Here is a 21217-nt window from a genome sequence, read left to right as displayed (position 1 = left end):
AAGTCCAGTGGCCAAACTCTACCAGCAGTGTGTTGAGTCTCCTCTAGGTGTCTCCCTCGGACAACAAATGCCACCCACACCTGTGCTTTGCTGCTCTTCACCTTTTCGGTCCATGGGGAGCTCTGGCACTGGCCGTGGTGGTGAAGTATGAAGAGGGGCACACAGCAGTGAAAGGCCATTTCCCTTCTGCTTCCCTTGTTTCTGATAACAGCAATTGTATCATCTCTGTGAATGCTTTGCTGGTCCCTATAGGACTTTCTTCAGCGGAGGCCTTGCCAGGGTTCAGCAGGGCTTCACTCCAGTGCTATGCCCCTCCCCTTGGAGCACTGGGCTTGTGTCTCCTTTGCAACAAAAGGCTAGCTCTAGAGCAAGTTGCCTCTGAGGATGTGCAGAGTGTCCTGACAACTGCCTCATTGATCCTTGCTCACCTGGGCTCAGATGGCAGGATACCTGCCATGGCCTTTTGGTTTAGAAAACGGAGGGCCAAAAAAGTGGTCGGTGGAGAGAGGGGTGATGTGGACATCTGTTGCGCTTGTGGCTGAGGTGATCTGAATCCCTGTAGTCCTGAATAGAATAATCTTTGATTACGGTCACTGACCAGTACAAATCCCTGTAGTCCATTATTACGAAGAGTGCTTTTCAAACTCGGATGTCTAGAGAGGCCGTACAGATTTCTAAACATTGGAACAACATGAGCAGGTGAGACACTTGGGGCGCAATCCTAACCTCTTATGTCATTGCTTTCCAGCACTGGCATGGCGGTGCCAATGGGACATGTGCTGCATCCTGCAGTTGGGTGTCACTCATGGAGGCCTCCTCAAAGGAAGGGAATGTTTGTTCCCTTACCTCGGAGCTGCATTGCCCTTAGGTCAGTGCTGGAAAGCACTGACAGAAGGGGTTAGGATTGTACCCTTAGTGTTAAAATGTCTCTTGGTTACCAGCACTCAAAAATACCAGTATCCAGGAATTTAAGAATTGAAGTAGAACATCAGGGACTTGGAACTTAAAGATCAGAATATTAGCTACACCAGTTATAGTGGGTAGTTTGAAGAGTTGCTGTAGCTTTGTCCTTTGAAAATGCTTACCAAAGTAGCAGGCAAAACTTCAGATGAGAACAGCTTTATTCAGTCGTGGTCCATCACCCCGAACATTGTTCATTTCAGCATCAGCGTTCCTCTTTTTTGTCTGGATTTAATCTCGGCCCACTCCAGAGATGCTGCAGAGGACTAAATCGCTACTCATGAGTGTCTTGTTTAAAAACTCAGTGAAGATGCCGAATTCCTCCAGCTTTTGAGATTTCAGCCACACAGTTTCAAAAGGGTGGTGAACCTACTTTTAAAAAACAGATTATCAGGACAGTTTATCAGGGCAACTTAAAATAATGTAGTAATAAAGTCATGCTCAAGTTTACTGGCGAGACCGAAGTTCAAAAACCTCTTTAGCCACAAAGCCTGCTGTGTCCCCCTGGGCCGGCCAGTCACTCATCTGTCAGCTTGACCCACCTTGCAGGACTATTGTGAAGACTCTGTGGAAGAGGAGCATTCCACGTGTGTTGCCCTGAGTCCCTTGGTGGAGAGGTGAGATTGAAATAAAGCAAAGCAAGACACTGAGCATGCTGCGGCGATCAAAGGCAAACCGCAAGCCCCAGAACGGTGGATTGGATGCCAAGCTCTTGGCAAGAGACTCCCTGTTTCCTGCTAGTGGCTGCTGGTGGGCCAAGCAGTCCACCCCTTAGGAACTGAGCCGGGCACAGTGTGCTACAGAAATGGCGTATTTGTGAGCCCGCTGAAGTGTTTCTTCTTTGCATGCCTTTCGGTGCGGCTTGAAAGGAGAAGTTCTGAGCAGGTCGTGTTCGTGATTGGGAGGCTGCCTCTGTTCCTCAGTCAGCGCAATGACTTCAGCTCTTCCTGAGCAAATGGGGCCTGGGCTCGTCCAGGGCAGCCAAAGAAAACACTAGGTGTTGTGGGTGACTCGGTAGGAGGCGTGTTGAGTCATGGCTGGGCCAGCGACCCAAGAAGAAAGGCCTGCAAAGTTCTGCACCTCAAATGAACTGTGAGATCGAGACCTGCCTGTGGGTGGGCTGTCTGTACCTCTGGTGGCTCGGCAGGGAGGCAAGTGACGAGGCAGTTGGTGCTGATGAAGACTTCAGGGAGGCCCCTCAGTCCCAGCCAGGAGCCCAAGAACGAGCACATTCCCTTTAAAGCAAGGAGGACAAAGCAGGCCATCTGAAAAAGATGGTCTCCTGCAGGAGCCCCTTCTTGACCACAGAGTTTATGTTGGAGAACATCCCAGTGGCTTATGGTCTCAAGTGAGGTTATATTAGCAGTTGTTGGCTACTGAAAAGGATGCCAGAAGAAGGGAAAAGGACCGTTCATTGAAAACAGAGTGAAAAACACATTTGGGGGGGATCCTCAAGCAAATCTTCTCAGTTAGGTTTTCCTGCAAAAATGTAGGCTTGTCAGCCCAGTCCTAACTGCATTCCTCCCAACTGATCCAGCCACACCAATGGAGCATATGCTGCATCCTGTGGGGCGGGGAGTCCCAGAAGTCTCTTCTAGGTAAGGGAACGTTTTCCCCTTGCTTGGCGGTAAGACTCACTGCCTGAGTGGGTCTACTTGAACCTACACCAGCAATTTTGCTGGCGCAAGTCCAAGTGAACCCGTGAAGGTGGATTAAGCTCAGGAAGGGGAAAGGATATCTGTGGCACTCCTGCCACCAATTCTGCCCCCTCACTGCCCCATCTCTGCTCCATTCCTCCCTCTTCTCGCCCCATTCATCCTCTGCCTCCCACTGTTCCCCGCACAGACTTGCCAGTGCCAGGGCTTCTTGGCTGGCTGCTGGCTGTTTGTCCCTTGCAGCAGCGGCCTGGCCATCGCGAGTGGTTTGTCCCTCTTTGCAGTCGCCATAAAGCATGCTGCCCTTTGGGAAAACAGGTTCCAGTGGCACAGCGGCCCCATAAAACCAGGCCCTGAGAATATGAATGTGGTGAACATTCTTATGAGTTAAGAAAGGTGTGAGATATTAGATTTGGCAAGTTAATTTGCATTAAAATGTATGAAAGACCTCAAAATTGTCTTGATTCCAGCAGGGGGTCCGTGCAAGAAGGTTCAGCTTCAGCAAGGCCGATGGAAGCCTCAGCACCGAGAAATGCGTTTCCTTAAAAATGGAAGCGCTTTTAGGTTCTTGCTCTTTGGTGGCTTTCAAGAAATGGCTGAAGTAGCAGCTGATTTTGCTTCTGGGGTTATACCCTGAACTCCAAGCTCTGGGATTTTCTACTTGCTGCAGGATTCTGACATCCCCACCCCCAAATCTCTCTCTTCCTTGCAGCGTAACCAGGAGGAGCTGACGGGGGAGGGCTGGGAATACGCTTCCCTCTTTGGCTGGAAATTCCACTTGAAATACCGCAAGACAGATTCCTTTCGCCGCCGCCGCTGGAGACGTCGGATGGAGCCCCTGGAGCAGATGGGTGCAGCAGCCGTCTTTGCATTGGAGGGTGCGCTGGTCAGTACCACCCTTTTATACCCCAGTCATGAATCCCCCTCCTTGAGTGTTTTCACAGGGAGGGTCTGTGAGGAGCACAGTTGAAGAACAAAATGGAAAGGCTTTCCTGGCAAGCAGAGCCATTCCCCGCCCCCCCTCCCGCCACCAGGACTGTGCTGCCACCTCCTGCCCTTCCACGAACCAGTGGCTCAGTGCCTGCGGTTCACTGCCAACCAGGGATGACGCATCTGGCTCCCCCACCAAGCACCACCACATATGTCCCTCCCTCTCCAGGGAAAGCCAGGGAAGAAGCACTCTTGCCTTGTTCCTTCCTGTGGGATCCTTTCTGATGCTCCCAGAGCGTCCTGCCATTCCTATTTTGTTTAAAAGGGACTGCCAGGAAGGAGCAAAGTCGGTAGTGAAGTAGATGGCTGCAGCCTGCCTGGCTTCTCGAACACAGGCAGCAGCCCCCTGTTTCTGCACCCGCTTCATGAATGGACCGGCCATGCCGTGAAGTGAAGTAGGCACCCTCTAGAGATCACCCTTGGGCAATCCTGAGAGTGCTGAACTCTCCCTGGCTCAGGGCCAACCTAGGACCTTCAGTAGCCACACCCAGCTCCAGACCGATCCACTTCTGTACCGGGAACTTGGGGTGGAGTCGGAGGTCAGAGCCTGCACCGGCTCTGGGCTCAGAATACAGCAGGGGTAAGGGGAGGCAAGTCCAGGTGCTGCCTGTGTACAACAGGCCCGGCCAGTTCAAAGGCTTCGTGCTTCCCCACAGTCTCAAGGGCTGCTGTGTATCATCTTAATTCTTCCTCTGGCTGCTGATGTGGGCCCTGAGGCCTGCAGAGCACTGTCTCCGATGGTTCGCTAGCCAGAATTCCAGCCCGAGCCCATCAAAGGCTCCTGGGTGAAGCCCCATAACCCCTGGCATCTCACAGTCACCCCCCAGTGCAGATGGTCTTGTCCAAGGGAGGCTCTTCCTTTTTCTCATGGTCCACCATCAGGGCTGCTGTGAGGAAGACCAGCTGAAAGCGCTGCTGTCAGCCTCACTGCTGTCCCTGCCCTGCCCTCTTCCCACATTTATTTGCTTAACTAATATGCTGGCTTTCTTAAGACATTGGATTTCATAATCTCTTGGCTTTTCAGGGAGCTAATGGGAACCAAAGAGCTCCAGCACAAAGGCTCTATTATATTCCCCCCCCCCCGGCCTCTGAATTTTCCTTCTTTATGCTACATTTTGTCCTTTCCTTCTTTTTGACATTTGGACTACGTTTTAAACAAGTTAATATTTAAAAAAAAAGAGTCGTGCGGGTTTTTTCTACAGCAAAAATTTATTTTTGTATATTCTTATTCACCTTGAGAAGCGGCCAAGTTTCCCCACTGTATAAACTTAACGACACACTCTGAGCCTAGGCCCGACAGTACAGGCTGAACTGGGTTTGGAAGAGGCAGTTCAACTTCAGAGCCTTCCCCTCTCCCAGGGCCCTGGGAGTTGCTCTTTTGCATGGAGAATTCCACGAAGGGTGGTAGGTGAGATCTGATGTTCCTTACAGGAAAATGCCATCAGAGGGGGGAGCAGGTCTCTGATTCCTTTGGCATTTACTAATTCTTCTAGATGTGCCCCCACTTGGGTACACACATTCAGGGAGGAAGAGGAAGGGCTGTCAATGTCTGAGCATCATGATGACTCAGTGGTGCCTCCAGTTTCGGGGGCAGGGCACTGTGGAAGAGGCTCTTGCCTTTATGTGCCACTTGTGGACATCGGTTGGCCACTGGGGTAAGTAGTATTGAACAAGAGAGCCCTCCCCTCGGTCTTATCCAGCAACCAGATTCTTTCAATTGTACATTGTCCAACTAAAAGGGATTTGCCTGGGAACCTGTTGCCACTTAGGGCCGCATTTGTGCCAGACAGCTATCCTTCTAGGCTTCCATAACCAGGCTTTGGCCTCATCCACCACTGAGGAGGCAGCCACACGTGTGCAACCCTGTCCATGTGTAACCCCCCGGCTCCTGCCTTCTCAGCCAGTTCTGTTGCTATAATTTCCTTTTCTCCTCCTAATTCTGGCATCGCTGAGGTTCTCGGTTTGCCTGCCCCTTGGGATGAGAGAGAAGGTTGACCACTCCTATATCTCAAAAATTTGCGGTGGCTTCCTTGGTCTCAGTAGCATAGCTGTGAGGGGCAGGGATTGAGTATTGCAGGTGCTGCAATGCACAGTATGAGCCGCTCTCCCCGCTTGCTGTGGGAGCCATTCTGACAACAGCAAGTGGGAGAGGCTGCTTACCTGGCGCATTGCACCTACTCTGCCACCCCCCCTTGTAGCTATGCTACTGCTTGATCTTCTGTGTTGGAAGGAAAGTGAGCCCTGGGGGCAGGGAGGGCCCATTCTTGCCGGGCAATGGGAAACCTCAGGCTATCTGTTGGTGGTTGAGCGTTTGGGAGTGGAAGTGCCAGGCAAACCAGCCTCACAAGCAGAACTGCCCACGTTGGTCACTCAGAGCAAGTTCTGCCCTGTGTTGGCCCAGCCTGCTTCTTGGCCCAGCAGGCCCCTTACCCACAGCCTGGAGTCCAGTTTCCTGATGACTCTGCCTGCCCGTCAGCTTGTTTTCCTCTTCCTTATCTGATGAATGTTGCTTATGCAGTCCGGGGGGACCAGGCGTGAGATTTGTTTGGCTTCACTCTGTGAAGGTCTCTGGGCGTGGTCTGGACGGGAGCGTGTGATGCACCTACACAGGCGGTGGTCTGATGGAGGCCCAGGTGGGCGCTGCCTGGGAGCACCAGGAGTCCCATGACAGAGGGAGGGAGGGAGGGAGGGAGGGATGCAAATGCGACAACAACAAATAAATAGTAACCCTGGAATAAACAAGGCAAGTCCTCAGACCCTTCCTTAGCTTAAGACAAGCTGCCTGAGATGTGAGCTTGCAGGGTTGGAGCACAACATCAGCTGTGGGATCTTCTTAGAGCACAGACTATGGGGCGAGTGCATGAAGGTGACCTTTGCAGAATCCAAAGGGGAGAGCACCAGGATGAGGTCTCTTGTTATCTGGTGTGCTCCCTGGGGCATTTGGTGGGCCTCTGTGAGATACAGGAAGCTGGACTAGATGGGCCTCTGGCCTGATCCAGTGGGGCTGTTCTTATGTTCTTAACTACAATTCCCAGGAGGCCTTGCAGGTCTCTTGTTACCTGGTGTGCTCCCTGGGGCATTTGGTGGGCCTCTGTGAGATACAGGAAGCTGGACTAGATGGGCCTCTGGCCTGATCCAGTGGGGCTGTTCTTATGTTCTTATGTTCTTAATCCAAGTCACTGGCTCAAGTGTGAGAACTTGACCTCGCAGGACCCTTGGCTGTGTGCCTGCTCACGCACTTCACTCTCATACGCTCGTCACATGACTGTGGGTGCAGTCCTAACCAACTTTCCAGCGCTGGCATAGCTGTGCCAATGGGGAATGTGCTGCATCCTGCTTTGGGGTTTGTTCCCTTACCTCAGAGTTGCATTGCCCTTACCTCAGTGCCAGAAAGTGGGTTAGGATTGCGCCCTGTATTAATGTGGTTACATATTTAAAATCTACCCATGGCGGGCTGGGGGATCAAACTCCTACATAGGCAGGCACGAGAATGTCAGTGATGGCCTCTGATTGCGGGTTCAGATCCTCATCTGTGCCAGTGAGGGCAGAATTTCTGCTGCATGTGTAGAATCCTTGAGCTTGGGTGTGATTCCTCAGGGCTAGCCTGAGTTTCCATTGCTCTCATTGGTTTCTACAGCTGTTAGTCACACCCAAGAAGAAGTCAGTTCCCCCCCCCCCCGCATAGTCCCCAAATCGGTCAGTCATCAAGGACTGAGTGGCAAGCCCCCCTCACTTTTAACCATGTGACCAGCACATGGCAGCAGGTAAAAAAAAGAGAAAAGCCAAAAAAGAGAAACAAGAAAAAGGGAAGCCTGAATCTCACCCTGACCCCCACGGGCAAGCAGCGGACAGCCCCTACCAGTCCCATAAACGAAACAATGGACTCTGCTTTGGAGCCTAGTGCATCCTGCACTGCTTGCAGGGTGCATACCTGGGCAGGTGACTTGCACTCCTGACCTGACTCAGTGTCCAGACTGACTGGAGCAAAGCTGCCTGTGGCAAGACTTTTGGGCCTGGCTCTGGATTCTTCACTGCAGTAGGTCATCCTGGATTGCCTCCAGGCTGCTCATAGCTTTGGGATGAGTGGGCTCCATCCCTGTGGTTCCTCGGCTGTTGGCTGGATACTTCTCTACACCCTCTGCCAGAGTTAATGGTTTTGGGAGACTCCTACCTTTTCCGGCACTCCTGGACTTCCTTTTAGAAGAGTGGGTTGACCTTGCAGAGGGAGCCAAAGCCTCTACTTGGAGTGTGGGTCTTGTGCCCAATCCTGCAAACATTCCCAGACTCTGCGCCCATGTGTTGTGTTTGAGGCCTGGAGGAGATGGGGGCACCGGCCGGGTCCCCAGCCTGCAGTTTCATCCTGATACTTTGCCCAGACACACAAATGTTCAGGCCACCAACCTGCTCGCCTCTGGCCTGCATCTTGAAGGCAAACTCAGATGCATAGAAACGTGACATCCCTTAGCCCCGTGATTGATTTTGTGGTTTTCAAAGCTGTGCTATGTTTGTATTGATTAGATGGTATACTATATTTTGATTTTCATGGTTGTGAGCAACCGTGGGGCCCTTCTGAGGGCCAAAAGACCAATGGAAGTGGTAGCATTCCTTGGGCCATGCGGGGGTAGGAGGTCATGCTGTGTCCAAGCCAAGACAAACGTGGAACCTGGCAGCTGGGGGCAGGGATGTGCACAGGACATGTCCACCACAATTGATGTGAGTTCTTCGGCTTCAGGGTGGCGTGACAGACGACAAGAGTGACGATGGCAAGTCAGTGTCAACACTCAACTTTGGGGTGAATCGACCAACTATCTCTTGCATATTCGACTGTAAGTGACCTCCAGCTGCAGCGGAGTCTCATTTTGCTTCTCAGTGATCAAATAAAAGATGGGGGGGCAATGGTTGAAATTGGACAGGGATAGCTTTGCCCCTGAGGAGAGTGACAAAGTAAGGCAAGGCCTAAGTTGAGTTTAGTGAGCGTTTTGCAATCAGTCATATAAAAAAACAATTCGTGATAGTCCTAAGTCATCCCACAGAAAGCTGGAGATGCAGATCGTTGAATATAATACAGTAAAATTTCTTCTGGGCGTGGAAGGGTCATCATCGGCTTGAAGGAGACCTGACAGAGAGCCTGCATTCAGAGCTCACCTGGACATCAGGCGACCATGTGGTGTGAAGTCTGTGTTCAGCCACTCCAACCTCATTCAGGGATAGGGAGGAGGGCGTCTGCTATTCACACAGAAAGGAGAGCAAGGGGAAGGCGGGTGGAAATAAAACTGGGAGTGCTGCACTTCCACAGCTGTGAACGCTGCACAGTGAGTGAGGGAAGTTGTCCTGCAGTTCCAGTCTGGCCCTCAGGGTCCACCCTGGATTGGGACCAAATCAGATGAATTAGATGTCTCATTGTGACAGTATGATAAATGGGTGACGCAAGCAAGCAATGCTTTGCCTGTGGAAGTAGAAGAAACTACCCTGAAAGTTAGTCTGTGATCAGGGCTGACTTTGGAGCATCAGCATTAACTGTTTGCCTTCCATCTCTCTTTTTCTCACAAAAGATGGGAGCAGGTACCACCTGCGCTGCTACATCTACCAAGCACGGGATCTTACCGCCATGGATAAGGACAGCTTTTCAGGTGAGCCGGGGGGAGGGAGGAGAACAGTCAGTCTCTGGCACTGCCTGACTTCTGGGCAGGAGGTGTTGCTCAACTTCCACCCATCCATCCAAACATGTGCTTGGCCCTGGGACCTCCACAGCCGGGCTCCTGACTTTCTGCCTTAGCCTTATATTCTGTGTAGGACAGGCCCCTGTCCCCAAGAGCATGCAGCTGAAAATCAACAGAAGTTAGACAACTAAAGAAGGATGGAGTAATGGAGGCAGGGGGAAAATGGGGGGAAATTTGCCATTATCCCATTTGAATTCTAGGGAGCTGAGCCTGGAAAAGGGAATGTTGAAGGAAATAAGAGAGGGGAGCTGGCAACAAGGGAGAAGGGCTGGAGGGAGCAGGAGCCCTTTGGACGTCAAGGCTGGTGAAGTAGAGGGTGTAGAGCGTCAAAAGCTGTGCCAGGCAGAGATCCCCATGAACTGAGAGGCTCCATGGGTGACTTTGGGCCAATTGCTGTCTCAGCCTAGCCGTCCTCACAGGGCTGTTGTGAAAATAAGGGACGCATGCACACACTGACCTGAACTCCTTGTGGGAATCTGGCTTGCAACAGTTCATAGCCAGGACCTCTCCTGTCTTCTCCTGCAGCAAAACTGGACAGCCAGGCCTAGTCTTGCTATTTGTCACAATCTAATGAACCAGATCTGGCCTCGTGCTGCTTTATTGCAAATGGGGAACTAATTGAGCAGTCAGAGAGAACGTTATTGTTTTCATTAATTTGGGGAATTAGCAGAAATCCTGCCCAGTTCGCTGGCTGGGTTGAGGAGGTGGTTGGAGGGCGCTTGGGCTGGCCGTGGGTGTGGCTTTCTCCCAAGTCGCTGGGACTGCAGCCAGGTAGTTGTGGGAGGACAGAGAGTGGAGGCTGTGTTTGCCAGTGTCTTCACTTGGGAAAGGGTAGCCTCCCCTCCGCCAGATCGCCTTTCGTAGCATTCGAAATCCAGACTTCTGAGCAAGACGTCAAATTACAAGCAAATGTGTCTTCTGTTTTATGGCTCCCACCCCAGGGTGTTGTACACAGGAACAATGACTTGTTTGTGCAAAATAATATATGGCCGCATTCCTGGAGGTCTCATTTTCCATGAGGGGGAAAAGGACAGTCATCAGGACAGAGAGGCTGCAGTCTTTGTGCATGAAGTCTCAGCTCCGCTGGAGACCCAGTTTGCAAACATCGACCTTGTCTGGGTGGAGCCAGGAGGGCTGGGGCTTGAGGGCAGACATAGAGGGTCCCAGAAGGGCCGGTTGAGATGGGGTCACTGTCGTCCCAGGGAACTGGAGTTGCTTCACAGGGTGTGTGAAGGAAGATCTAAGCCTAATATGATCTAATCTAAGATCTAATATGTACGCCTACCTCAGTAATCTGAACTGACAGGGGCTCCAGGAGGTGGAGTCTTTTCCAGCCCTTCTGTAGCCAGGGATTGAACCCAGGACCTTTTGAAGCAAAGCAGGGACTCGACCACGGAGCTGCAGTTCCCCCCACGCTTTCTTAAGCACCTTAGAAGTCTCAAGGGGGAAGAGAGAGAGGGAAACAGAGGCAGCTAAGAGGAGGGGGAGCAGAGGTAGGTGACTCCCTTAGACATCTGACTGGAACTTCTAAGCAAGCTCTCAGTGCTGTCTCATGGCTGGCAGCTGGGCAGCAAACTCACAAGTGAGGTTAGGGGCATGGGAAGCCTGCTCTTGACTGCAGCTCCACCAGACACAAGTTGGGGTAAGGAAAATGCGTTCTGGGTGGCCTTTCGCTTGTGGCACCACAGATTTCTGAAGTGGTTCTGTGGCTGATAGGATGCTCTTCACCCTGGAAATGCCCATGTGCCTTTTGGCAGCATGAGGTCAAGAGGGAAGAGTTGCTAAAGCCAGGTTGACTTTGGAGAGGAGCACCTAGTGGTTAGTGCTCATAACACCCCTTCCTGCTCTGCACTTGCCCTTTTTTACTGGGTCAGCACCTTCTTGGGACGGGGATAAACTGGTAGTTCTGTCTGCTGCCACCGTCCCAGGCTACAGCGGCCAGGCAGAGGGGGGGCTTCGCAGAATCCCAGTGGCTCGTATTTAAAATCAAAACCACAGGAGCATCCGAGAGAGTGATCAGACCTAAGAACCTGCAGCTATCATAAGCAGGGGGATTTGCTAGGCTTGCTCTCTGGCCAATTCCTCAGCCTCGCTCTGTTCCCTACTAGAAAATGGGTCGCCCAGAGCGGGATGCATCCTTCAGTCCACTTGCAGCATCTTCTGTCTGTTCTGCGGAGGTCCTTTTTGAGTCATTCAACCTGGAAACTCTTGCCCTTCATTTTGCAGTGGTTCTGTGAAGGATCACCCACCTTTGCCCAGCACCCAGTGTTATCTGTTCTCCCTTCTCCTTCCCCTGCGTGCTTGTCCTTTCTCCACTTCCTTTTCTGTCCTGCCTCTCCAAGAAGAGTGATCTCATCACCCTGATTGGCTGGGCTGGGAGGAAGCAGCTTTCCTTGGGTGGCTGCTGGCCAGAGAACACACAGAGTAGCTGCACACAATGTGGAATTGAGATTTGTCATCAGCGCAACAAAGCATAAAGGAGAATGTTTGTGGTTCAGAAGTAAGGCCTTTGGACACAGAGCGCAAGACAAAGGGGCTTTTTGAGAAGTTCTGGGTTTGGCAGCATTTAGGAATGACCAAGCCTCACTCTGAGCATCCCGTTCTATGCTGTATAGTACTTTCATGAGAGTGGATCTCAGAGTCCAGGTGTTGGAAGGGTTTCTTCGTTCTTGCCCTATACTGGTTCCCAAAGGGGCTTTTCTGGCCCATGTTTACTGTGTCCTGCTAAACAGCTCCTCCCCCCACACCACTTCTGAGGCAATCCCCCTGTTCCTGGCTAAGGCTCATGGTGAAATCTCTTCCCCCTTGAAGGCCAAGGAGAGTCCTAGCAATGAGGGGTGGGGGGTCAGAGATCACCAACAAGGTCAGAGATCTCCCATGAGGCAGGAGGAGTAATGCAAGTCAGGATGCGAGGCAAGGCATCCGGACCCTGGAGAGAGAACCGTGGAGCTGGAGTGAAGACCGCTACTCTCCAGTCTTCGTGCATGTATAAGCCATGGATATGTAGGTGTGGTGATTGCAGTTTCCCCCTCCCCTTCCTCTGTTGTTTTCCTTGTGTCGCTTTGGGACAGGATGCCGGGCGCTGTGGAGGAACTGTCATTCTCTGAGGGTATTGGGTAGGAGGTGGCCAGTGGGAAAGGCTAGTCTCTGCCACTTTACCCTGAGATGCCTCCAGCATCCCTGAGCTGTTCCTCTGAAGGAGGCACTCTGGGTCTGGAACCTTCTGTGGTGGCCCACAGTGCTGCTGCGAGTTGCCTTACCATGGGGCCCTGCCCTCTCACCGCATCCCCTTTCTTGCAGATCCCTATGCCATCGTCTCCTTCCTCCACCAGAGCCAGCAGACCACGGTTGCAAAGAACACTCTGAACCCGACCTGGGACCAGACGTTGATTTTCTATGAGATCGAGATTTTTGGGGATCCCCAGAGCGTGGCTGACTCCCCTCCCAGCATTGTGGTTGAAATCTATGACCAAGACACCTATGTAAGTGTCTGAAGGGGGAGCAGGATTAGGGCAAAAGGGACCAATAACCTCATTGGTCAGACTTGTTCCCCATCACGATGGTTGATGTGCCACTTTTGAATTAAGACAGTCTCTCTCTCTATGTCTGTGTAGAGCAGTGGTTCCCAAACTTTTTAGCACTGGGACCCATTTTTTAGGTATGACAACCTGTCAAGGACCCCCCCCCCAAGACAGGAAGTGATATCATTAAGCAGGAAGTGGTCATAGTTTTAATAAATCACACATTAAAATAAATCACATGTACTCATAAACAACCACATTTGGAGAAATGGATGGAAAATGAGAGAGAGAGAGATGACTGATTGTCAGCTATTCACAAATTTACATCAATATTTGAGACATTTCTCTTTGATCTTCACTTTTGGCTGCTGTACAAAGACAAGGTGAAAGAAGACCTCCCATTATAAATCAGCTCTGCATTTCTGATTAAGTGCTATGCTACATACTTTCCTGTCTGATTCAAAACCTATTTTCTACTGCAGATATGTTAACACAACCGTTTTTAATACAGAGATTAAAAAAAAACAACAGGCCCCACCAAAAGACCTGAAATTTGCACTGTGAGCAGTGTAAGGATAGACTTTCTCAGAGCTCCAGTTTTTGTCACTGGCCACCCACGTCACCACGCTGTGAAAATGCAACTTTTTAAATGTTGCGCAAATACATCTATGGTAGTGAATGGGTAGCTCTCCGTGACCCCCTGAAAATCAACTTGTGACCTGCCCAGGGGGTCCTGACCCCAGATTGGGAGACACTGGTGCCTGAAGAGGATAGTTGACTTTTTTGGCATTTTGAAAGGAAACTCCAGCTTGCCAGAGAAGTCTGTAAATGAAGGTCCTGTTCACCCCCTTCGCAGCTTGGCCTCTTTTCTATGGGATCTGAGCAAGGGTGCCCTGCCAGATCAGGCACTTCATTCATTTTTGTCTCTGTAATTATGTGTGGAGTATGGGATGGTGCCTTTCCCTGAAGCCCCTGCTGCCACGAGACTACACGTGTTGCTGCAAGTGTTAGTGACCGGCTCACCCCTCACCCATCCCTTTGCTTTTGTTTTGCTCTGATGAGATCAAGAAGGGATCGTATCTGGGGCAGGTGATGGGCAGCTTCCTCTCTGTCCCTTCCAACAGGGGGCTGACGAATTCATGGGCCGCTGCCTTTGCCGACCAAGCCTGGACCGCACTCCCAGACTGTCCTGGTATCCTGTGGTCAGGGCCAAACAGAGTGCAGGTGAACTTCTGGCTGCCTTTGAGCTTATTCAGCGAGAGAAGGTGAGTAGGGGGGCCTGGAGGGCATTGGGGGGCAGAAGGCTGTTCCAGGCACAGGCAGCAAAGAAGAGGGGATGGAAAAGGCAAGCATGGGGGGGCATGGTCATGAAGTGGGCAAAGGAACCAGAGTTTGACTCTCTCTAAGTATCTGTTCCTCACCCGGATAGGGCGACTGTTTTCTTTAGGAATGTAGCATTTTCGGGGTAGGGGGTCGCATTTTCTGCCCAAGTCTGTGCTATCATGATCTCCTCTGGAACTGGAATGGCTTGTCTAAATCTAAGACAGTCATGCCTAGTTGAATGTTCTTGTTTATGCAACATCTGGCATCTAGGTGCTTGTTTTCATTTATTAATTTACATTTTTTAAACTGTGCTTTGCAGCCTGAGGGGCTTCAAAGCAGCTTAGAAAGAACAGAAGAAAAACACACACATGCAATGACATTAAAACCAGCAAAAACAACAGCAAGAAAATAAAAAGATCCGTGACAGCACCAAAGCCCAATGAAAGGCATACGCCTCCGTTTTGCGCTCACTGTCCAGAATGGCTCCCAAGGGGAGGGGCTGCTTGTACCCCAGTGAGGTTCCCTGCAAAACTTGGTGCTTTGCACCCCCTCTAGCTATGCCACTGCGTGTGCTTTGACTGCTTGGTTCCTGGGTTCTTTTCTTTTTAAAATTCTGTTTATTCTATTTATTCATGAAATATTGAAATGACCTTCCTAAGAGATCAAAGCAGCTTGCAAAAAATTGACGGGAATTTAAAAATATATATATATATATCAAACACATAATTTAATGGAAAAACTATTAATACTAAAACAAAATTGAAACTGAACAGTTGCAGAATTGGGAAAGGAGGGCCTTGCCACATGAAAAAGTTTTGTGCTGCTGCCTAAGAACTGGAAGTCAAAGAATTTCTCCCTGGGGAGGGAGTTCCGCAACAGTGGGGCTGCTCATGTTTGCCAGCCAAACCTTTGTCAGTGGTCGGCTGGAGAGCAGGGCCTCTCATACAGACCTCAAGGGCTGGGCAGCAGTAGCATAGCTGGGGAGTGCTGCAGAAGGGGCTGCTCACATGTTGCGGTGCCTGCTGTTCTTATCATGTAACCCCTCCCCCCCCGGCTATGCTTCTCCTGGGCAGGCTGACATGGGATAGTGTGGTCCAGCTGCTCACTTAGTCCCAGATTGTTCAGGGCTTTAAAGGCCAAGATCAGAACTTTGGCTTGGAGGTCAACCAGTTAAAGTGGTGTAAACCAGGTGCTCTCTGCCCTATCTGTTTGCTCCTGCCAGCAGCCTCTTTTTCACCCTATCTCTTGGCAGCACAGTAGGCTCATTTCCTGCCATGGATGCATGCACAGAGACCCTGTGTCCTGGGCCCAGCCTTGTCATGAAGACATCTTTGCAATGGGAGCAGTCCCAGAACTGAGGAACAGCTGTGGTGCCACCTCCCTCCCCGGTCCTCTAAGTGGGCAGCACTGGTATGACACCAAACAGGCCATAGTAGGAGTAAAGCATTATAGCCCCCTTACCCCCACTGCATTTTTACTATGTTTCAATGTCCCATCCCATAGACCAGGAGTGTCCAAAAATTTTGGCAGGAGGGCCACATCATCTCTCTGACACTGTGTCAGGGGCCAGGAAAAAAAGAATTAATTTACAATTTAAATAGATGAATATATCAGAGATGGAACTTATATGAATGAATGAAGGTGTTGCAGTAACTCAAGGCCTATAAAAGACCTTGCACAAAGCAAGGACAGCCTTTCCTTCGCTGCCACTGCTGCACCACAGACGTGAAACAGCAAGTAGTGGAAGGAGCCCTTGTCCCACAGCTCAGGTGAGAAATCGAACAGTTGTCCACTTGTTGACAGCAGTTGCATCGGGCCAGCATGGGCTCCAACAAATCTCTGGAGGGCCAGAGGCTCATTGGAGACTGGGGGCTCCCCAAGGGCCTGATTGAGAGCCCCTGAGGGCTGCAAGTGGCCCCCGGGCCGGGGTTTGGGCACCCCTGCCATAGACTATTTAGAAATTAAATGGTTAAAACACACACTACATGTAAGATGTAGTTTGACCCCCAAGCTGTATGTCTTGTTGAATCATGCAGTCTTTTATTGCCCTTTTTAGGAGTCATATCCAGTGGCATATCTAGGGTGTGGCAAGTGGGGACATCTGTCCTGGACACCACTTGAATGGGGGCACCAGGCATGGAATTTGCACCATTTCAGGAATTTCAGGGACCTCTTAAAAAGAGGTAAATGCGTGCAGAAAAAGTTCAAAGTTTCCACATACCTGAAACAGGAGTTGCAAATGCGCAATGCTTGCAGGAAAGGGAATCATTTTTGCAGTGTCGTAGCCAGAAGCTGACCCAAGAAAATCTAAGAAAAAAACAGAGCACCAAAACATGGTTTTACTGAGCACACAAATTCATTTGGTGGGGCAGGGCTGGCTTCCCACCCCAGGATCTCCCCTTCTCTGTGCAGCCTGAAGAATAAATTCACTTGGCGGGATGGACAGGGCTGGCTTCCCACCCCATAATATTCCCTTTTCTGTTTGGGCAGGGGCGCAATTTTCAGTCCTTGCCACGGGCACCATTTTCCCTAAATATGCCTCTGGTCGTATCCTTTCCTTTTTTTCCTTTCTCTCTGCTCCTCATTTTGACTCTTGGAAAAGGACCAAACTATGTAGGCATTTTCAAAAATTTATTCTTGTGAATAATGTTTTCTTGATGGACTATGAATCACCTTTGAACAGAAACTCCTACTCCTCCCTCCTTCCCTAACTTGTGGAAGGAGTGAATTACACAGCCGGGTATGGGTGGAAATGTCTTGTTTTGGAGACGGTCGCATGCGGCCTAGTGCTGGCTTCTCGTTTCACCTTCCCTCAGAGTGCAGCAAGAGCATTCTTCGTGCACAGCTGATTCTGCTGCTGCTATGGTTGGGCTTAGGGGGTTGGAGAAGGCAGTGAGAACCAGTCCAGAAGAGGCTTCCAGAAGAAATGTGAAACTTTGGGGCTGTTTCCCACCCTCCCCCCGAGGCTGTACACAGGGGGCTTTGGGGACAGGGGAGGGAGTTCCTCCAGCTCCCCGGCCTGCTCCCGATGATGTCTTCGTTACAGGGCGCAGTTGTGTATATATCCATGTCGGGCAGGCAAGGAGCTTGCTGTGCTGCCGAGAGACACCTCTGAGCTCTTGTGGTGAAAGAGGAGAGGCTGCTCTGTCTGTGGGTTGCCTCTGCCAGCCAGCCAGCGCACCCGGCTTGTTGACATTGGCAGGGATCAAAAATGGTGCCTGGCTCAAAAAAGGCAACTTTGGGGTTTGCAGCCAGAGGGAAACATTTGTCAGCTGGCTGCTGACCCTGGTGTTGCAAATGGTAGCAAACTGTTCCACTGCCCTGGCAGACACTGGTTGCATACGAGGCCGTGCTGGGAGTACTGGAAGCATCTGCTGAGTGTCTGAGCAAGTGCAACCATCTGGCATACAGATTCCATACAACTTTACAGCAAGGGTAGGATCTGAGCCCAGGGCAGCCTGGACCATGCTTGCTCTCGCCTACGAGGTCACTGCTCTGGCTATTTGAATTTTTCTTTGCCGAAGGGCTGAAAACATGTCCTAAACTAAAGATTCCAAGCTGGGATTCTCACAGCGCAACATGTTTCCAGCCTGGCTGCAAACAAAAATCGAAAAGGCGAGAGCAGTTACCCCATAGATGAGAACAAGCACAGTCTAAGGTGCCCTGGGTCCAGATCCTGCCCCTACCACAAACTTACATGGAAGTGGGCCAATTGAAACAAGTGTGATAACAGCCTTTGGGGCTGCCTTCTGTTTTTTCCAAGCTGGAGTCAGGAGCAATACGGGCCTTTTTCCTGCTAAAGGAGGAATGCAGGCAAAAGGCAGAGGTGACTTGTGAAGCTGCCTTATCCCGAATCAGGCCATGATGGGTCCATCTTCTAATCTAGCTCAGTACTGACTAACAGGGTTCCAGGCAGAGCAGGCTCTTTCCCAGCTCTCCCCGGAGGTACTGCCAGGGCTGGAAGCTGCTGGGGCTTTCTGAGTGTCAAGCAGCAATTTGCTACTGAGCTGTGGCCCCTTCCATGAAAAATGGAGCCAGATCCACATGGCCAGCTGGTGGCTCCTGAAAGCACCAGCCACGAGGAAGTGATCTGTGTGGAGCAGCTTCCAGAGCAACTCCAGGGATTCTCCGTTCAGTTGCAACTCTCTCAAAACCAGGATTGCATTGATGTACTGAGAACTACTGGAGCCATTTGGGGAGCTCATTCACTCTGCCCACTTGCCAGGTGGGGGCACCTCATGTCTGTTGCGTGGGGGGGGGGGGGTTTGCACTACTATCCTGATGTGAAAATCTGCCTCCAGAGTTTAGCTCTGAACCTTTTTGTGTCAGGAAGGCAGGAACACCTCCTGCCAATGAGTGCGTCATTGAAAAGGCCTCTCGCTTCACGCCAGAGCAGTGCGCTGAGTGTTGGTGTTTTGCTTTTCACAGCCAGCCATTCACCACATTCCTGGCTTTGAGGTAGGTGGATCTGCTTGTGGGAAATGCAGTGGGATGTACGTGTGCAATGCATGCACTGTGCTCCCCACCCCCTGTCATCCTCGCAAAGTGGCTGAAGGTGATTTGAACCTTGTGGTCTTGACTGCCAGCAGTGGATGAGGAGGCAGGACCTCATTTGCAATGGAGGAAGGCCTCCTTGTGTGAACTGGTGGACCACCTATTGTGGGACGCCAGGCAGGCCTAACCAGCGGTTGGCCCCAGACCCCAGTTTCATGCTGCTGGTCATGTCTGTTACTAACCTTGTATCTCCACCATCCCTTTCTGAATGTCCAGTCAACAGCATAGCTACAGGGTGGTGTCGGCACACTGAACACTGCAGGCACCACAATGTGCTGTGTATGCGACCACAACCTCTCCCCTTCAGAGCCATTCCAGCGCATACCTTTGTTTTGCTCGCACCACTCGGAATGGCTCTGAAGGGGAGGGAGAGTGGCCGCTTGCATGCCGCGGTGAGGCTCCTTGCAAGACTTAGTGCTTTGCACCCCTCCAGCTGTGTTCCTGCTTGGTTGCTCCATTTCTCATTAAAAAGACAGCGTGGCATGTGGTAAGCAGCCAAAGCAGGGCAATGGTGATGAGTGTGCACGCGGGAAGCCTCTGTGGAGGGAAGGGGTGTATAAAAAGGCAGAGGGTTGTGCTGAGTAATTTCTGGGCTTAGGAAAGCAGAAACCTTGATTGCTTCGTTTGGTTTAATGCTGTTGCACCAGATAAACTTAATGAGGGTAATAAAACGATCTTTGCTGTGGCAAGGGAGAGGTTAAAGACAAGGCAAGACAAGAGTGTCTTCTACCAGCCAGTGGGGTTCCTTGGGTAAGTCTTGCCATTTTGTGACTGGTTTTCCCTATTTCCATTTGTCAACATTTTTGGTAATCGGACCACCTGTCAGTCTTGTTGAGGTCGGAGAATTTCACCCCTTGGAGGCTCACGGAATGCACTAGATCAGAATGCTGAAATTTGCTGCAAGGAGGAAGCGAATGTGCCACAAAACCCAAGAATATGCACCCAATGCAAGGCCTTGATTGTCTGATAAATGCAGAAATGATTCTAATCTTTCTTTCCCCTTTCCTGTATCTCTCCTCCCCCCCACCCCCCACTTGTGGAAACGCCACAGATGGAGCCATCCTCCGTTTTGGATGAGGTAAGATTTCATGGTGCAGAGGCTTTCTCCCTCAAAGGGCTCAATCCAAGTGACCCCACTGCTGAAAAGAATAGGAGTAAGGTCACAGAATTTGCTTGTAGATGTCATGTTTATTTAACCACAATCTTCATAATCTAATCAGACAGTCACTGTCCACTCAGGGTGGGAGACTCTTCCAGTGAAGGGCACAGTCCTATCCAACTTTCCAGCACTGATGCAGTCGCAATGCAGACCCAAGGTAAGGGGACAAATGTTCCCATACCTTGAGGAAGCCTCTCTGACTGCCCCTTTTCTGCAGGATGCAGTGCATGCCCTACTGGCACAGCTGCATCCAAGCTGGAAATTTGGACAAGACTGGGCCCTGAAATAGGTTTGGCTTCTCCATGGTCAGTCCAGTTAGTAGGTGAGAAGGCAGCTGATGTAGAGGGAAAGAGCTATGATTCAGGGAGTCTCTTGTTGAGTCTACCCCCTCACTGGATGGTGGTGGGTGGTGTAGGGAAGTGACACTCCCTCATCTGAAGTTGTGTGGCTCCTTATCCTGGTTTGCTTTACAATGTTGCTGTAAGGACTACAAGACTATGAAGCAATGGAAACACTGCGGGTGTGATGATTGGGGTGGGGGTTTGGCCCTGCTCCAGGGCTGTGTCAATTGACCAAGGAAGGGCCCATTTCTCCCAGTCTGCATGTGCTGATGCATTATGGGTACCTAATAGATTCTCTTGCTTTCTCTCCCCTTCCGTTTTGCCTTGCCGGACTGCCACACCACAGCTGTGCACACCCACCTTCTATTACGAAGGGCTTCTCCAATGGGTATCTTTTCATATTGTTCACCTGCACTTTCCCTCTCTGCTCTGCAACCTTTTGGAGACTGAGCCAGCATACCAAAGAGCTTCTGACCACCATTCTTGGCAAATAAGGCTAACAGTAGCTCTTAGCTGTGATGAGTAGCAGTGGAACCTCCATGCACAGGGGCACTATATCACTGAATACCTGAGGCCAAGCAGAAGGCTATTGCTTTTCTGCTCTGCTTAGAAGTGCCTGGAGGCATATGGCTCGACACTACTATTTAATGACTCTAACCCTGACCCTGCTGTCTTATCCATTCATTGAAACCCCTTAGCTCTGCCTGCCTACCTGCTCCCACACATGGAATCAGTAGCACTTCTGATAACTTTGCTTTGGGAATCTTGGCCTTGAACAACCTAAACTTGGTCTCCAGATCACCCAACTACGTTTCCGCACGTCATTGGTGCTAGCGCACACTGCAAACGACACCTCCTTCCCAGCACTCTCTACCAGCCTGTCTAGATGAGATAGGATGCCTGCAATCTTTCCACCAGACAGGCAGGTCACCATGTGTGCCATCCATCCATCACAGTCCTGACAAGGGAATCTCCCACTACAGGGAGCCCCTCA

General features: G+C 50.9%; 1 protein-coding gene across 9 annotated transcripts in view; it reads left to right on the top strand.

Annotated features, from left to right (window-relative positions):
- DYSF (dysferlin) overlaps nt 1-21217 on the top strand; it is a 130987-nt gene that overhangs the window by 56915 nt on the left and 52855 nt on the right. For 8 of the 9 annotated variants that reach the window (XM_066632110.1, XM_066632106.1, XM_066632108.1 and 5 more), the window contains 7 exons: nt 3328-3501; nt 8338-8431; nt 9158-9235; nt 12626-12807; nt 13971-14111; nt 18598-18627; nt 19775-19801. In XM_066632110.1, coding sequence (XP_066488207.1) covers nt 3328-3501; nt 8338-8431; nt 9158-9235; nt 12626-12807; nt 13971-14111; nt 18598-18627; nt 19775-19801 — 726 coding nt within the window. The remainder of the gene's footprint in view (nt 1-3327; nt 3502-8337; nt 8432-9157; nt 9236-12625; nt 12808-13970; nt 14112-18597; nt 18628-19774; nt 19802-21217) is intronic. The other variant, XM_066632104.1, reaches the window with a different exon arrangement.

The sequence above is a fragment of the Tiliqua scincoides genome, chromosome 6, assembly GCF_035046505.1.
Source record: "Tiliqua scincoides isolate rTilSci1 chromosome 6, rTilSci1.hap2, whole genome shotgun sequence".
Classification (NCBI taxonomy): Eukaryota; Metazoa; Chordata; class Lepidosauria; order Squamata; family Scincidae; genus Tiliqua; species Tiliqua scincoides.
The sequence above is the reverse complement of the archived record's forward strand: the minus strand, read 5'-3'. Positions and strand labels throughout refer to the sequence as shown.